The sequence below is a fragment of the Neovison vison genome, chromosome 10 (genome assembly GCF_020171115.1).
Source record: "Neovison vison isolate M4711 chromosome 10, ASM_NN_V1, whole genome shotgun sequence".
Taxonomy (NCBI): Eukaryota; Metazoa; Chordata; class Mammalia; order Carnivora; family Mustelidae; genus Neogale; species Neogale vison.
The window spans coordinates 1282300-1299111 of record NC_058100.1 but is presented as its reverse complement, the minus strand read 5'-3'; the positions used below and the strand labels follow the sequence as shown (position 1 = coordinate 1299111).

The following is a 16812-nucleotide window of genomic DNA, read 5'->3' as shown; positions in this document are numbered from 1 at the left end:
CTAGGGCTGAAGGCGCCCGACCTCAGGGACCAACACCCCGCCCCACAACACACATCCTTTCAAGGGGCTCTAGCAGCCCGCCCCAGCCTGCCTTTCCAGCCCCATCGCCTGCCACTCCCCCTCAAAGCGTCTTTGTCCAAGAGACAGCCACAGAGAATTACACCCCGCATCTGGGCTTCGTTCAGGGTTCTCTGGGCCCTGCGTGCCCTCCCCACCTGAGCGACTCACACTCATCTTTCCAGTATCAGCCGGGCCTTCTGGCCTCTGTGAAGTCAGCCCTCCTCTGTATGGGTCTCATTGTGCATAGCTCCCCACCCAGTAGACTGTGGAATAAGGGCTCCCAGATTGGGAGCGTGTCTTTCTCTTACCAAAGCTAACAAAAGCCGAAAACCCCCACAAACGAGCTGAACCATCCAGGAGTAACTTACCTCTGAAGATGGAAGGGAGGCCGGGAGGGGCGCCCTCAGCCGCGGAAGGGGACCAACTCCCAGTGCAGACTTCCCCGTGCACGCACTATTATTGCCAGCAGCCTACCACATCAGCTCCTTTCCTCTCCGGGGCGACCGCAGGAGGGAGGACAGCTATCGGCTCCACTATTGAGGCAGAAAAACTGAGGCTCAGGTTCATACAGCTAAGGAAAAGACAGAGCAGAACCCAGCCTCAGGACGACCAGACTCTAAACCCCCCAAGCCCCAAAATATATACATGTATGTATTTTTTTAATAGGCTCCACGCCCGACACGGAACCCGGTTTGGGGCTTGAATTCATGATACTGAGATCAGGAACTGAGTCGAGATCAAGCATCGGACGCGTAACCAACTGAGCCCCCCAGGCACCCCTAAAAGCACAAACTTTCATCTACTGAGCCATAGTGCCTCTCATATGCTACTATAATCACGTGTAGCATGTCCTATGGCTCCAGAAGAGGGACGGTCTGCAAAAAGACTGAAGAGGAAGGATTTGGATGGTAAGAATCTGCCAGCTTCTGCCGAGCACTGTCCAAGGCCAAAGGCGCTGTGTGCAACAGGTGGAAGTCTCCGGAGTAGTTCGAGTTCCTGGGACCAGGAAAGCTGGGCCGGTCTCCCTGGAGACCATGAGATGGGAACCTGTCCTTCCTTCTGTCCCTTCGGCTTTACTTTTAGAGAAGCGTTGTTAGGTTTCTCACACTGTGCTGGGTCCTGGAGCCACACTGTCCCTGGGCGAGCCGCGCAGGTTAGAAAAACTGATCATCACACTTAGTGCGAGCTGTGGAAAGAGCCCGGGTGCTCGGAGGAGGAAGATGGTGGCCAACCCTGCAACCTTGAAGGACATGAAGCTTGAGTGGAACACAGAGAAATAGGGACCCACATTTTCTTGTGGCATATTTATGGTCTCACTTTTCACATTTTGTGTGTGTGTGTGTGTGTGTGTGTGTTTAATGCACTGGGAATTTATTTTGGGATAAGGTGTGAGATTAAAATCTAACTTAACTTTCTTTTTCTAAAAAAGATTTTATTTATCTATTTGACAGAAATCACAAGTAGGCAGAGAGGCAGGCAGAGAGGGGAAAGCAGGCTCCCTGCTGAGCAGAGAGCCCGATGTGGGGCTCAATGTGGGGCTCAATCCCAGGACCCTGAGATCATGACCTGAGCTGAAGGCAGAGGCTTAACCCACTGAGCCCCCCAGGAGCCCCTGCAAATGGTTTTTAAATCCTTAGTCTTCCCTTACTTGCTAGAGCTGCCATCTCTATTATATGCAAATTGGTACATTTTCAAAAATCTATTTCTTCCCTTTTTATTGTGATGCACTGATCTAGGGAGAGAATCACTATACTGGGGTGGCAGAGTCGGCAAGCTCAGAGGTCACATTATGTGGGGTTTGTGTCATGGTCTCATTTGTGACATGGAGATACAGTCCCCACTCCATACGGGGCTGTGAAGACTGAATGAGACAATGCACGACAGCACTTAGTCAGCAAATGTCAGTCGCAGTGATGACCCCTCTCTGCCCCCGCCTAGACCAGGAACCAGGAGGTTGAAACCACTAAGCACCAACCCTCGAGAAGGATGGCATGGTTCTTCTTACTATCTGCCAGACCTTGGGCAAGTTATCATTCACCATCTGTCTGTTTTAGCTTCCTCACTTATATATGATGATAGAAATGATCTACTACAACATTCTGTGAAAATTAAACACGACAATGTCCCATAGGGCACAACATATCATAGCCCTTCAATGAATGTTTATTTTTCTGATTATTATTATAATGCTGTAATTTATTATCTGTCTTTATGTGTTGTAGGGCAAACCCCTCCTCATTATCTTTCCCAGAAAACTGTTCTTGGGAGTGGCTGTCTACTGGGGATGGACAAACAGAATTTCTGGATCTACGGAGCTGACAACTCGCCGCTGAACGGCTCTGGAAGGGATTATGACCTGGGAGGTCTTGAGTGAAGAACCAGGAGCATTTCAGATGGAAAGGGAAGTGGGTGGAGGGGGGGCTTTGAAGTTCATATAGCAAAAAATATACATATTTTTAAGATTTTATTTACTTCTTTGACAGAGAAAGTGCACAAACAAGGGGAGCTGCAGACAGAGGGAGAGGTGAGGATGAGGGACTCCAACGTGGGGCTCGATCCCAGCACCCTGCGATATCATGACCTGAGCCGAAGGCAGACCCTTGGCAGATGCTCAATCGATCGAGACACCCAGGTGCCCCCCTTATAACAAAAAAAATTTTTTAATCTGAAAGTTTTTGTTTTTTTTTTTAAAGATTTTATTTATTTGACAGAGAAAGAGAGATCACAAGTAGGCAGAGAGGCAGGCAGAGAGAGGGGGAAGCAGGCTCCCCGCTGAGCAGAGAGCTGGATGTGGGGCTCGATCCCAGGACTTTGAGATCATGACCTAAGCTGAAGGCAGAGGCTCAACCCACTGAGCCACCCAGGCGCCCCTTATAGCAAATTTTTATAAAGCTTTTTGTCCTTTTTCTTTAACAACAGAATTTGCATAGTGTAAAAAGCAAACTCGTTTTCCAAAGGCACTTAATGCAAAACCCGGGCCCCCGTTCTCCAGTTCTCCGGGCACTGCTCCGTAAGCCCCGCCCCTGGGCGGCCTCCCTGGGTACACATCATATTTCGCGGTCAAGTGCTCGTACGTTGATTTCCTCTCTTCCATTTTAGACATAACTGGCCGCCGGCCATGGAAGGCGAGGTTATGGGTTTCTTTACCGGTGACCCCCTCATACCTTCCCCTCCCCCACCCACCCGGGCTTCCACCCCGCGGTGCTCGGCGCGTGCACGGTCAGCGCCGGGAAGGCCGGCCTCCAGCGGAGCGACCCCGCTCTACCGAGACTGCGCCTCCGTACAAAGTGCTTCTGTCAGTCCACGTCAGGTGCGGGCGGCTGAGAGGCGCGGGTCTCCGAAACCTGGAGCCCCCAGGGCGGTCAGGTCTGAGCCTGGGTCGCTCGGCCGGGGGCGGCCTCCGTCTCCTCCCTCCGCGCAAAGCCTCAAGTGGGGGCGTCTGGACACGACGCTCTGTGTTTATCTTAATTACGTAGTTATCTATTACATAATTCTCTAAATTAATTACCTTAATTTTGTAGTTACCAGGTGGACCCTCGGCCCCGGCGCGGCCCAGGCTTGCCGATGCCTCGCCGAACTCACGCTCGGCTTGAACCCGCCTTTAACTCTGCGCTGAGCTCGGTCCTTCCCCACACCCCGCTCTGGCCGGTTCCCCGGTCTGCTGAGCGGCCCGCGCCCCCCCGGGTGTGCTCGGGTCAGCCGCAGGGGCGGCCTGGGGCGCGGGGCGGGGGTCCCCCGCGGGCAGCTGTCGTCCGTGCCCTTCCCCTGAGGCCCAGCGTGGCCGGGCCCTGCCCACGCGCCCGCCGCGAACCCACCTCGAACACCGCTGGGTCCACACCCGCGACTCCGCAGGTGGTCCCCGGCCCCACGCGCGTCTTTCCTGGGAGCCCCCGCCCCCGGGCTGCGGGGGGCACCGCGGCTCCCCGCGGCTCTTCACAAGTGCGACGACCCCGTCCTAACAGCGCTCTCGAGGCGCCGCGGTCAGTGGTCTAGGCCTCTGCTTCGGGCCGGGGGCGCGCGCGGCTCCGTTTCTCCGAGGTCCAGCCCGGTGACCACGGAACGTCCAGCGAAAGGAAGAAGACGTGCTCCGGATTACATGCCCATCTCCTTGCAAAGTTTGAGACTGTCCTCGGAAGGACTCCAGCCAGCGGGAGGCGGGCCCCGAGGGACAGAAGCCCCACTGGAGCCCCCGGGCCCTCGGGCCGCAACCGGCCGCTCGCCCAACGCAGTGGCCACTCAAGCGGCGGCCGCCCCTTCCCCCAGGAACCACCGCGCGGACTACAGCTCCCAGAAGGCCGCGCGCCGGCTGCGCGAGAGCAGCCTCCTCGCGGACTACAACTCCCAGAAGGCCGCGCGATCCGAGAGAACTTCCGGACGCTGACGTCGGAGCCGCGTCGGGCCGGGAGGACCGCGGCGGCGGTAAGTGCGGGTTGAGGCCCGAAAGCGGGGCGCGAGCTGGGCGCGAGCCGCGGCGGAGCGGTCCTGGGGGCAGCTGTTACGGAGGGTGGGTGAGGGGGACAGAGAACTGGCCTCAGGCAGAGAGGGGGTGGCGGGGCGGAAGGGACCGCCATCCGCGCTTTCTCTCCCCGCAGTGCCCATGACGAAGTTAGCGCAGTGGCTTTGGGGACTGGCGCTCCTGGGCTCCACCTGGGCGGCTCTGACCACGGGAGCCCTGGGCCTGGAGCTGCCCTCGTCATGCCGGGAGGTGCTGTGGCCGCTGCCGGCCTACTTGCTGGTGTCCGCCGGCTGCTACGCCCTGGGCACTGTGGGCTACCGCGTGGCCACTTTCCATGACTGTGAGGACGCCGCTCGCGAGCTGCAGAGCCAGATCCAGGAGGCCCGGGCCGACTTGGCGCGCCGGGGCTTGCGCTTCTGACACCCCGGCCGCGTTCCCCCGCAGCCTCTCTCCCGCCGCCCATTAAAGAGCAGCTTATTTTCTAACTCTGTCTCGTTTTTGGGGCGCGGGAGCTGGGGATTCCGTGTCCCAGCCGTGGGGGAGGGGGCGCCTTCCTGGGGTCACCTCCGCTTTTATCTAAGCATCCTTGTCTGTGTCCCGCCTCCTTCCTTGTTCCGAAGGAGGCAAAGGCCCCCGACTCCAGACCCCTCGAGAGGGAACTGTCATCTCACTTTCTTGGTCCTTTTGACGCCGACAGGAAGGACTTCTGGAAATCATAATTCTTTTTTTTTTAAGATTTTATTTATTTATTTGACAGGCAGAGATCACAAGTAGGCAGAGAGGCAGGCAGAGAGAGAGCAGGCTCCCTGCTGAGCAGAGAGCCCGATGTGGGGCTCGGTCCCAGGACCCTGGGATCATGACCTGAGCCGAAGGCAGCGGCTTTAACCCACTGAGCCACCCAGGCGCCCCTGGAAATCCTAATTCTGTTCATTACGCCCGGGCTCCGATCTCTGAAGGCCTTCCTAGGGCTCTTCGCCGTCCTGGTTCCTTCAGATTCGTCTTCTGAGCTGACCCCAGCCAGTGGAACAACTGTGGATCAGGCAGTGCCCCTTCTGCCCGTCACCAGAGCAGACAGGTTGAGAATCATCAAACAGAGACTACGCTTTGATGGGCAGGGGTAGGCAACGATTTATTTTAAGGCACATTCTAAGGATTTCACCTCAAGGTCCACAATTTAAAAATATAATCTATAAAAAATAAGTGATTCATCTCCCAAGTCCCAGCCAATCTTCCAAGCAAAACACTTTCTTTGGTCCCTCGGTTCTCAGAGCTGTCTTTTTCCTTTCCACAACCTGCTGTGCTCACGGAGCCGGTCAGCACAAACAGCTGCGATAAGGAGCTCTCTTTGGTAGCAGATTGGCCTTAAGGTACCCAGGGGTCGGGTGAACTCCCTCAGGTCTGCAGGAGCGGATGGCTCCTGTCCTGCTCCCGGGAATACTTCCAGAAAAGCCAGAGGCGAATGATGCTGGTGAGGACCCCTGGTAGGTTGGGCACCTGAAGTCACAAGGGCTGCTATGAGGAGAGGGGCTGCTTCTCCACGGTGCACACCTGTCACCCGTCCCTCTGCTCAGCTTACCATGATGTAGGGATCGCCTAGCCGAAACCCGTAGAGGGTCCAGGAGGCGGAGGTGAGGAGGGTAGCAATGGTGAGTGGGAAGGAGAGACGCTGGGTTGATCTTGTCTGAATGATCTTGGCCTGCGGAACGAGGTTGGAAGACCCTATTCCAGACGCCCCGTAGAGCTCCCACTTGTCTACGGATTTCCTCAGAAAAAAGGGTCAAACTCCTCTGATCTTCTGTTACCTAGCCTTTTCCTCTTGCCTCCCACTCACCTAGCATTACTGCCCTCTCTTCAGGATCTTCCTTCCTTCGGAGGGTAAGCTACAGCCTCTGGCTAAGGGACCCTGACCCTCCTCTTTGCCCCCACTTCCCTGGACAGCCCCCACTCACCAAGTCAGCCAGTGGTGAGAGGTACATGCTGATGGTGAAGACGCTGCAGAAAAGGCCCAGCTGCCGGAGCCGGGCCTCAAGGTTGGGCACCAGGAGCCAAAAGTATCCAAAACCCAGAAGAAGGACCCCCAGCAGGGTCGCAGTCTGGAGGAGCACGGGACGCTGCAGGGGAGAGAGTAGCCTTCCTTCTAGATGTTTCCAGCAGCCCTCTTGGACTCACTGACCTTGGACTAAGCCTCTTTCCCTCTTTCCAGTGACAAACACATGTCCCATCCCCCACAGCACTAGCGGCTTCTAGCAGAGAAGGGGTTTGTTTTCCGTGTGAATTTGGTACACACAGTAGTAACTTAATAAATGCTGGTATGATTGGGGAAGCACAGCTAATCAGCTCATTTCTCAGCCACTGGCCCTGACTGAAGGAACTATCGGAGACATGCCCAGTCCCTCAGCTAGCTGGGCGGCAAGGCACCATCAGGCCAGGCAGAGCTACTAGCCCGCCAGAAACGCGGGGCGGGTGCTCTGTGAGGGTCAGACGGCGGCTCCACGGAGGAAGGAGGACTGCGAGGCTGCAGGGCCTTCCAGGAAAAGGTGGCAGTGCCGGTCTCTCCTAACCTTCTGGGAAGCCCGGCAGGGCGCGCGGCAGAGAGGCGGGTCCGCGGGAGGGCTCTACCTTCCGAGGGCAGTAGTGCAGGTACACCAAGATATACGCGGTCTGAAGCACGGCGCCCGTGGCGTTGACGAAGATTAGGGTCCCGTCACCCTTCAAGGCCCCGTAACTCATCCAGCTCAGGTTGCTGCAGGGTGGACAGGAGGGTCGTTCGCCACGGGGATGAGGATGGGAGGGGGACCCCAAGGGGCCTCTTCAGCGTTCCTCCCCCCACAACCCTTCCCGCCGCAAACGTCACCCCTCTCACTTGATGTCGGTGGTGAGAAAGGGCAGGAACTGGACACTGTCCACGCTCCGGGTCGTCCGCATTTGCCTGAGATCCGAGCTGTAACGGGACCCGAAAGCAGAGGTGAGAGATGGGAAGAGAGAACCGAGCTGCTGGCGGGGTGGGGGGGGGAGTCGAGATCCCCGATGCCTGTGGTCGTCCTCGGACAACTGCAGGTCCCGCCCCCGCCCGCAGCTCTCTGGCTTCTCTCTCAGGTGCCCAGCCTCGCCCATGTGCCCTGGATCCCTCGACCCGAAGCCACTTTGACCCAGGTTTCGGATGCAGCCCGGAGCTGCGGCCACCTCTCTGTCCCCGCTCTCCCTTCCTGACTTCCAGTCCTGCCCAGCCTCGCCCGGCCGCGCTCTCACAGGCCGGTGGAGTACATGGCGAGGGTGAAGAGCACGCAGGCTCCGGAGAGGAGCGAGTCGGCCGCGCCGCCCGCTTCCATCTGCCCCCGCGTCGGATCCTGCACCGCGCGCCCGCGTCCGCTTACTGGGCCGGAGCCCGCGCCGCCGGGGCCCCGCCCCTGCGCCGGGGCCCCTCCCCCGCCGCGCGCCGCCGTCCGCCGGAAATGGACCCGAAGCCCCGCCCACAGGACACCCAGCCGGAACCAGGCCCCGCCCCCGCCGCCAGGCCCCGCCCCTGGGGTCCGCGCCCTCGGGAGGCCGGACACCCGCCGCCCCTCACTCTCTGCTCACCCCCTGACTCACCCGAACCCCATCCTCAAGTCTCTGGCGCGTGAGGGGTCGTGGCCGACCTCAGTTACCGGACCTGTCCCGCCCGGAGCCCGGATGGCAACCTCACCTGCCCAGGCTCTCCCCTGGATTGTTGAAGCCTCTGCCCAGCGTCTCCCCTAAATAAGGGGGCTTGCTGGGAATCACAGTCTGTCAGGCCCTCTGCCTTCCGCACACTGCCCGCTTCGGGTGACTGGGCCGGTGGGCTGGAGCACTGCCGCTGACCCCCGAGTCCAGCCGGCAGGACCCGCTGCTGACAGCTCTCCCTGCAGCCGCCCACGGCCCACTCGCCCCGGTTGCTGCGGCTGTGGGACCAGGCGGCCGGCCGTGCCTCAGCCGGTGTTCCCCTGACGCATTCAACAGCAGGAGCCCCCCAACAGTTTGCCAAAGCCCAGCGCTGCCGGAGTAGGTAGGGTGCAGCCTGGAGCCCCCGAGACTGCCGTGTAGCGCACAGAGGAGGAAGCACCCCAGCCTTCCGTGCTGGCCGGGGACATGTATTCTTTCCAGAGGGAAGGAAGAAAATTGAAGCCCAGTTGCTACCTGGTGTCCCCCAGAGCCTAGCACATGGCCGAGACTCAGTGGTCCTAAATTAGGAGGGGTGGGGGAGCAGACAAGCATGTCCAAATAAAGAAACAACATTGTGGGCGCCTGGGTGGCTCAGTGGGTTAAGCCGCTGCCTTTGGCTCAGGTCATGATCTCAGGGTCCTGGGATCGAGTCCTGCATCGGGCTCTCTGCTCAGCAGGGAGCCTGCTTCCTCCTCTCTCTCTCTCTTGCCTGCCTCTCTGCCTACTTGTGATCTCTCTCTGTCAAATAAATAAATAAAATCTTTAAAAAAAAAAAAACACAACATTGCTTTATTTTTCTGTATAAAAAAACTCCAGTTGTAGAAATCACAGACACACAAGTTTATGTACAGATCCTGTACGCGTGGGCCCTGCCCTTGCGGCTACACTCTAGGCACAGGGTGGCACAGCCCCCCTGCGGGCACCGCTCTGGGCAGTGCTGCCCCCAGCTGGGACTGGATGCAGTGCCTGGTTACCTCTCCATGGCAGCTCCAAAGACTTCCGGAAGCCTCAGGAGAGACACCGGGTCAGCCCAAGCACGCTGCTTCTCTGCTCTCTGGCTCCCAAGCAGGGAACCGTCTCGTGCTTTTCCGTCGGTCAGTTCATCTGGGCATCCCGGCTCTCTCTGGAGGGGCATCTCTGCCAAGTTCAGTGTCCGCCTTCGTGGCCCCAGGCCCCTTCCACCTCGGCCCCTACAGTGCCCTTCTTAAGAGGCCACGTCCGCACGGCTCGTTTCTTTGGCTTGAGGTCAGGAATGGTGGGGAAAGGACTGTCCCCACTTCTTTGTCTGTCCCTGGGGGTGGAGCCAGGGAAGGCACTGGCAGCTTTGATGAGCTCCTTTGGGTCAAAACCCTTAATACCCATTTTGAGGCTGCTGAGTGTCAGCTTGTGCTTGTGGCGGGAACGGTTCCCAGGACAGGTGAGGGATGCCTCTGTCTGGCCTCCTAGCCCCGTTCCGATCATCAGGTCAGATGTGGCACACCCCCTCACGGGGCCTGCAGCAGCAGCAGGGGCAGAAGCAGCACAGCCCAGGCCAGTGGGAAGAGGCGGGGGGCAGCACTGTGACCAATGCTGTGGAGAACCTGTGCATCTGGATCATCTGCAAGGTGAGCGGGCCAGTGCCCCCAAGGTGAGCGACCCTACTGCGGCCCCGGCCCCCAGCTCCACGTGGCTCCCCCAGCCCCCGCCTGGCAAGGGAGCCGCCTTCTATACCTCCGTGAGCAGACCCCAGGCCCAGCTACCTACCTGCCAGAAGTCTCTTCTCCTGGGGGTTGACGTGGGCCTGAGGACTGTGAGCTGAAAGGGAGAGTGGTGGCTGGTCAGGGCCTGTCCCGGGGAGGTAGGTGGGTGGGACTTCCCTGCCATCCCAGGTCACTAGCCCAGGCCCCGCACATAGCCGGAGGAAGGAGGCGCACAGGGCTCTGACACTCACTGATTTTGCCATTGACGATCACCTTCAGCCTCAAGCATTGGTCTTCCTGGAGGTGGATGGGTTTGGCTGCAAGACAGACCCGGGCAGAGCATTAAGGGAGGAAACTTCTTTGGGAGAAAACCCAAGTACAAATGCCCCCTCTTCCCGCTCATCTGTGTGTCTCACCTTCCTTGTTTGCCCCCTTTCTGCCTCCTGTTCAAGCTCCCACTCTTTGCAATGACTCTTGGCTTTGGAGGTGGCGCTAAAAAGCACACAGACCCGGACCCTCGCTGCAGCCCGTCCTTCACTGCCCCCAGCCTGAAGTTGGCTGAGGCCTTCACACTATGTTCCCCCTAGCCAGGCCCCACTGAGCAGATTTTCTAACTCCTGAAGCCACCAGGGTCTCTCCACTGGTCTTAGGACGGAGTCCAAACTCCTCCGCACTTCCCAGGCCCCCGTGATGAGCCCTGTCTATCTCTCCCCACTGCCAGGGTCCCTCCTGCTGCAGCCAGACCGAGCCATATGGAGGTCTCTGAAGACGTCATGGTCCCTCTGCACATGTCCCCTCGTGCCTAGCCAGAGTCTCTGCTTGTCCTAAGCTCTTGGGTCATCTGCCGCAGGAACAGGAACACGTCCCTGAGCCTCCCGAGCCCAGCAGGTACCCACGTCACTTCCCCAAGGCTATGAATCTTCACAGCCCGCTGTTCTAACAGTTAGTGCCCCGTGTGTGTCACTTTCCAGCCTTCTGGAGGACAGGGACCCTACAGTGTTTTATCTCTGTGCCTGCTGTGCAGAGTGGAGTGCCTCATACGCAGCAGGTCACGCCACGCTGTCCCACAAATGCATGAAAACAGTTCGGGATGGGAAGGAGCCATGTGCGGCTCTGTCCTGAGCACGTGCCTCCCGCTGGCCTGGCCCCAGGCGGCCGGCACAGGAACGGGGGACTCACAGATATAGTAGTAGCTGTGTCCCTCCTTGAACTCCTTGCCCAGGGTGAAGGGCGTGAAGCGCTGGAATTTCTCCGACAGCTTCTCCGGGCCGTGCCTGGCGCTGGGCTGGTCGCAATTCCAGCGGACCTGGTCTTTGGACCGGGGCTGGCACAGCCGGTACTGCTCGTGCTCCACCAGGTACAGGGTGTACCGCTCCATGGCGGCCTCGGCCACCGTGTGGTCCTCGTAATGCGGGCAGATGATGTCCAGGTAGTCGTTTAGCTGCACGTGGACCGTGTAGTCCTCGCTCCGGAACCTGCGCGGGCGCAGCGAGAGCGAGCCGGTGGTCACTCGGGGGCCAGGCTGGGGCTGTGAGCTTCCAAATGTTCACTGGGCCCCGTGAAGATTTTTCCAGAATCCCAGCTCTCCATATTTATGGCTCTTGACCCCTTCGGGATCTTTACACCATCTTCAGTCGCACCTGCCACCCACGCTGCCTCTCACTCACCCTCTAAATAGTGTCCGCTTTAGTGCCCTTCGGGTACCAACCACTTCGTGTGGCCCCCACATCGTCGCCCGCAGAAGGGCCCCTGGAGGTGTCCTGCTCTTCTCCGGGAAGCACTTCCCCAAAACTGTTCTCCCAGTGGCTCTTTAAAATGCTGGCAGCCCTCACTCTGAGACCCTTCCGGGCAACGGGGGCCAAGGAACCCCGGCTCTCACAGCACCTGCGGCTTTGAGGTCCCCCACTCCTGGCCGTCGCCCCCCACCCCCAGCCCGAGCCCCTGGGTGCATTCACAAGGGCCACCTGAACCGCCATCCCGAGCTCGCCGGGCCCACAGCAAATCCCCCTGCCGGCTCCTCGGCTTCGGGCCCAGGCCTCCTTGTCCTCTTCTCCCAAAGCACCCCAGACCTGCCAGTCCCTTTACTTCCTGAGCCCCACTGCCCCCTCCGAGGAAGAGCGCCGGGAGGCCTCACTGGGAGGCCTCCTCTTCCACCCACCAGCCCTGGGGCAGCCAGCTCCCTCCCGCAGGCCCCTCGGGCTCCAGCCGGGCGGCCCCGACACCTGGCTCCAGCCGGGGCGGGGCGGGATCCTGGCGGGCGAGGGGCCTCCCCCGCCCCCCTCCGAGCGGGTCAGCGGCTCTGAACTCCCCGGCGCTGCCAGCGGGACTCAGCACTGTTGGCTGCCCACGGACGCAGCGGCCCGGCTGGGGGGAGGGGAGGAGTTCGGACGGGAGGCCTCTGGGGTGGGCACCCCTCGCCCCGGCCGCGGGCCCCCCCCTTTCCCCCACCGCGGCCGGGCCTGGGGGCAGCGTGCCAGCGCTCGCCCGGCTACCCCGGGCTCCTCCCCCACGGGGACGCGGCGAGGGGGGGAGTCGCGGTGGCAGAAGGGGAGGGGAGGAGGCGCGCGAGTGAGGGAGAGGCTTTTAAAATTCCTCTCTGGAGAGATAAACAGAGAAGCCATTTCAGAACAGGTATTTCAGCTCTGGGCCTGGCGTCTTTCCCCCATTCCCGTGACGGGCACTGACTCATTCCTCGTCCACCCCTGCCACCCGCCCCAGCACTCATGAGAACCTGCGAGAATCTCCCTTGCCCAGCGTGCATGCCCCCCCCACCAGACCCCGGGGCCACGACCTGCCCTGGGCCCGGTCCGGTCCTGCAGGCCCACGGAGCTGACGGGTCTGAGTGGGCGCGGCTCCAGGCAGCCCAGCCCTCCTGCCCCAGCCGCGCACCTCACCGCCCGCCCCGGCCTGGAGCCTGGGGCCTGGAGATCCCGCCGATGCCCACTGCCCTGAGTCACCCCGGCCGGCCTCACCCCCAACCAGCTCCTCGCCCCCTCATCAGTGCTGCAAGCTGACCCGGCCTGGCCGCCTGTGCACTGCACTCTGCCTGGCTTCTCTTCAGTCCTGGGGCTGGAGGGGTGTGTGTGTGTGTGTGTGTACGCGCGCGGCCACGCACGCGCGGGCGTGCGCACGTGTGGCCAGATGGACAGGGCAGAAGCTGTGCTTGCTGGGGGCACCCATGACTCTCCTCTTGGGAGTACAATCTGTTCCACTCAGCGCTCCTCTGACTCTGGCTCCCGGTCTGGGAAAGGGAAGGCCTGGAGGGGGGCAAGGAAGAGGCTCCTTCCTGAAAGAGAGGAAATCTGGGAGCTTGGGAACGGAAAAGGCCAGGTTCCCCCCTCCCTACTCATGGCTTCCTGCCCCTCCTCCTCCTCCAGCCAGCACCTGGCATGGGCATAAACAGGGACTTCGCTCTCTCCCACTAGGACAAGATCGGAGCGAGGAGCTGAAGAACAGGAAGCCTGCGGTGGAGAGGGCTGACCCGGGTGCCCCTGTGGCCAGTGGGCAAAAGGGCACTGGCCTCTGGGGTTGGCAGCTGGCTGTTCCCTCCCAGACCCACAAGCCCCAGCCCACACCCCCATCAGGCAGTGTGAACGCAGGGTCAGAGGAGGCTGGCACAACATTTTTCTGGCGGGGGGGGGGGCACGCGTGCTAGGGCTGGGGGTGGCTAAGCAGAGTGGAGTGTTTTTCCTGACCCCAAGCGTCCCAGCCCCCTTCCTGGCTCCACCCTGCCCCCCTCTCCCCTCTTCCCACAAATATTGTTCCCATAACTTCAGAAAACTCAAGGGCAAGAACAAAGGGTCCAATGGGGCTTCTTCCTCCCAATACCACTTGCCTCCCAGCTCTAAACCTGCCCGGGAGAAATTAACTCCTTCCTGCCCAGAGCCCTCTGTCACCCTTTTTAACCCATTCACTCCTTCTGAGCCTTTCCCCTGCCCTCCCTCTGCCCCCCATCTCATAAACAGGTGACTCCCTCAGCCTATGTACACACCGCATGTGCCCCTGTTATGCCGACTGGGAAGGCCCCTTGTGTGTGTGTGGGGGGGCTCCCCAGGGTCATCTCAAACACAGAACACAGACGCTAAAAGTGGGAAGGCCAGGTTCTGAGGGGGCCTGAGGGGGCCTGCTGAAGGGTCCTTCCAGGACTGCAGTGACCATTCTGCTTACCCCTGATGTCACATCAGGTACCTGTCCATGTGGGCAGATGTCCAAGTGACACACAGAAGCTTGTGGCAGAAGGGCCTAGAACAAGAGCCCTGGCCGGAACTGTTCAGCAAGCGCCCCTCACTTCAGGGTAACAGAGGTGCCCAAGAGGAGGAAAGGAAAGGCAGAAAGATCCCTGTGCAAGTCTTCACGGGCGGGTTCCTGCCCAAGGGTGGGGTACTCCCCCGGGAGAAGGGAGGGGGAAAAAGTCTACGGAACCCCTCCCGCCTCTGGTCAGGGTCTGGCCGGGACAGTTACCGGGGCCAGGGGGGCTCGGGGTGGGCAGTGCCACCCGGCTGCCGGCCGGAGACTCGGCGCTTACTTGGGGTTTGAACTGTTCCAGAAGACGGTGTGGCGGTCAGCAGCGGCCAGACTGCAGCACAGACCCAAGAGCGGGGCCCAGAGGAACTCCATAGCGCTGGGCCTGGCCCGGCCGGGCGAGGACGAGGGGCTCCTCCGGGTCCTGGCTGCCGCGGGCTGTCTCGGCGGCGCCCTCTGCACCGCGCGCGGTCTGGCCCCTCCGCCAGGCGACTCCGCCTTTTGGGCCGGCGCCGCCCGCCACCCCGGCCCGCCCCCGGCCCCGCCCCACCCCGCCCGGTGCGCGGCGGCCGCGGGGCTTGGGGGCTGGGAGGTGGAGGAGGTGGAGGAGGTGGAGGAGGTGGAGGAGGTGGGGGAGGGGAGGGCCGCGGAGCCGCGCTGGCTCTGAGCGCCGGCCGCGACCAAGGTGCTCGGCGCCGCGACTTCGCTCGCTGGCGGCTCTGCAGGCGACCCCGCGGGCCTGTGCGGGGCTCTGGCTCTGTGTCCCCCGGCTCCGTGGGTCTGCGAGCGCGCGGGTCTGGCGGGCCGCAAGGTCGTCCGCAGGCCGCGCAGCTTTCCCGAGCCTGGCACGCCCGGGCTCGGGCGCCCGCGTGCCCACTCTCCTCCCACCCGCCCTTCCCGGACTCCGCTCGGCCGCCCCTCCCCACACGCGCTGTTTGTTTTTGTTGGGTTTGTCACTGTTGTCTTTGTTCGGGAGATTGTGTCATCGCCTGGATGCCGGGAATAAAGTGCGACCCTGTGTGATCGAGTGTGTCACGCGTGCGGCGGGGCTAAGGGCGCCTCTGCCCGTCATTAACAGCGCGAGCGAGGGACATTCGGGCTCCTGGGCGTTCTCTCTCGTTTCCAGTGCGCCAAAGGGCGCTACTGACGTGCCTGAGTGCGCGCGCGTGTGCGCCGACACACGTGGGTACCGAGCGAAGGGGCTTTGAAAACGGAGTGAGAGTCCGGGCCTTCACCGAAGGTGACTCACTGGGGCCACGCCTGTGCGCGTGTTAGTGAACGGCGTGTCTACACAGGGGAAACGTGCACCGGCGAGCGGGGCCTGCGGGGAGCGGCGGGGACTCGCACGGCGGCCCCGGGCCGGGCGGCGGAGGCTCCGGGCCGGCGGGACCCTCCCCCTCGCCAGGCGCTCCCACCCGCTGGACTTGGCCTCCCCGAGCCCCGCTCCCCGCCGGGATCTGCTGGCGTCTGGAGCAGGGTCGGCGCGACGGAGGACAGGTGTTGGCCGAGGCTCGCGTGTGCGTCTGGAGCGGAGGCCCGAGGCCGTGTGCCTGCGTGCGTTCGGTGGCTCGTGTGTGTCACCGCGTGGCTGTCCGCGCGCCCGGATGGCGTGGCGAGCGTGTGCGCCTTCCCGGCGGGCCCTTCCCCGCCGCTGCACCTCGCCAGAAGCTGCAGACCCGGGGCTCCCGGCCGGCTCGGGCCCAGCTCCCTGCAGCCCAGGCCGTTTCATCCTCTTCTTTTACGGCCGGGCCTGGCGACAGCGCCTGTAATTACACGCGGCCGCGACGCCGCTGCCAGTTGGGCGCGGAGGTCCCTCGGGGGAGGAGCCCGGGGCGAGGAGGGCCGGGGGGGGGGCGGTGGCGGCAGGCCTCCGAGGGCCGCGGGCGGCAGGAGGCGAGACCGGCCCCGCGGACTGTAAACATCTCCGAGCGTAGCCGAGTGTCTGCGTCCCGCCCGGCTCCGCGCTCCCGCCTCCGCCCCCGCCCCCGTGGCGCGCCCGGCCCGGCGGTTGCAGACGTGCGGCGCGCGGCTCCCGCGGGTCCGAAGTCCAGCCGCCCACCACCCCTGGGTGGCGCCTCGCGCGCGCTTGGCTCACCTGGGAGGACACCTGGGTGTGGGCTTCCTACGTGCCCCTGGCGAGGTCACCCGATCCCTGCTCGGGTGTCCGGGGATCGCCGCTCCGCGAGCGCAGGGTCTGTTAGTCCACGGCGGCGCCTGCCCGGCACCTGGCGCACGTGGTAGTTGGTCCGTCCGTGTTCGTGGAGGGAGGGAAATCCCTGCCGACGGAAGGGGCCAGCTCCTGCGGGACTCGCCGGGAGAGGGTTACGGAGGGGAGGGTTGGTGGCAGCTCCTCAGAGGGGGTGGCCCTGGGGTTGCCCGCCACAGGAGACGGCTTGGGGCACACCCCCGTTTCCCGACCGCTGGGCCTGGAGGCCGGAACGTGTGGGGTCCCTGGGCTGAGCCGCTCGGCCGGGCAGGTTCGGGCGCGCTCCGCCCAGCCCGGCGGGGCCCTGTCCGCTCCCGCTCTGCCTGCGCCTCGGCTGGGGCAGAGCTGGGGCAAGCCGGGTGGGGAGGTGGTGGGGGCCTCTCCCAGCTTGGCGCTGTCCCCAGTTTTCTCGCTTGAGGCTTTGGTTCCTTTTTGGTCCCTTCGATCCCTGTATTCGAGTCGGGGGTCGTTTGTCAAACTCGATGGGG

At 62.0% G+C, this 16812-nt stretch overlaps 3 protein-coding genes and 1 long non-coding RNA gene across 4 annotated transcripts; 2 read left to right on the top strand and 2 right to left on the bottom strand.

Annotated features, from left to right (window-relative positions):
* The first annotated feature begins 487 nt into the window (after positions 1-487).
* Positions 488-2527, top strand: LOC122918269. The gene is made up of 2 exons (XR_006386578.1): positions 488-968; positions 2283-2527. It is a non-coding gene; the product is annotated as an uncharacterized LOC122918269 (long non-coding RNA).
* A 1891-nt stretch (positions 2528-4418) lies between these two features.
* Positions 4419-5001, top strand: DPM3 (dolichyl-phosphate mannosyltransferase subunit 3, regulatory). The gene is made up of 2 exons (XM_044266509.1): positions 4419-4479; positions 4653-5001. The coding sequence occupies exon 2, from the start codon at positions 4658-4660 to the stop codon at positions 4934-4936; it is 279 nt and encodes a 92-aa protein (XP_044122444.1). The 5' UTR covers positions 4419-4479; positions 4653-4657; the 3' UTR covers positions 4937-5001.
* Positions 5002-5619: 618 nt separating this feature from the next.
* Positions 5620-7908, bottom strand: SLC50A1 (solute carrier family 50 member 1). Its single transcript, XM_044266504.1, has 6 exons — positions 7766-7908; positions 7380-7457; positions 7136-7259; positions 6466-6627; positions 6093-6212; positions 5620-6010 (listed from the first exon to the last, which is right to left on the bottom strand). The coding sequence occupies exons 1-6, from the start codon at positions 7843-7845 to the stop codon at positions 5909-5911; spliced, it is 666 nt and encodes a 221-aa protein (XP_044122439.1). The 5' UTR covers positions 7846-7908; the 3' UTR covers positions 5620-5908.
* Positions 7909-8958: 1050 nt separating this feature from the next.
* Positions 8959-14570, bottom strand: EFNA1 (ephrin A1). The gene is made up of 5 exons (XM_044266505.1): positions 14402-14570; positions 11056-11351; positions 10128-10193; positions 9941-9991; positions 8959-9794 (listed from the first exon to the last, which is right to left on the bottom strand). The coding sequence occupies exons 1-5, from the start codon at positions 14491-14493 to the stop codon at positions 9682-9684; spliced, it is 618 nt and encodes a 205-aa protein (XP_044122440.1). The 5' UTR covers positions 14494-14570; the 3' UTR covers positions 8959-9681.
* Between the last annotated feature and the right edge of the window lie 2242 nt (positions 14571-16812).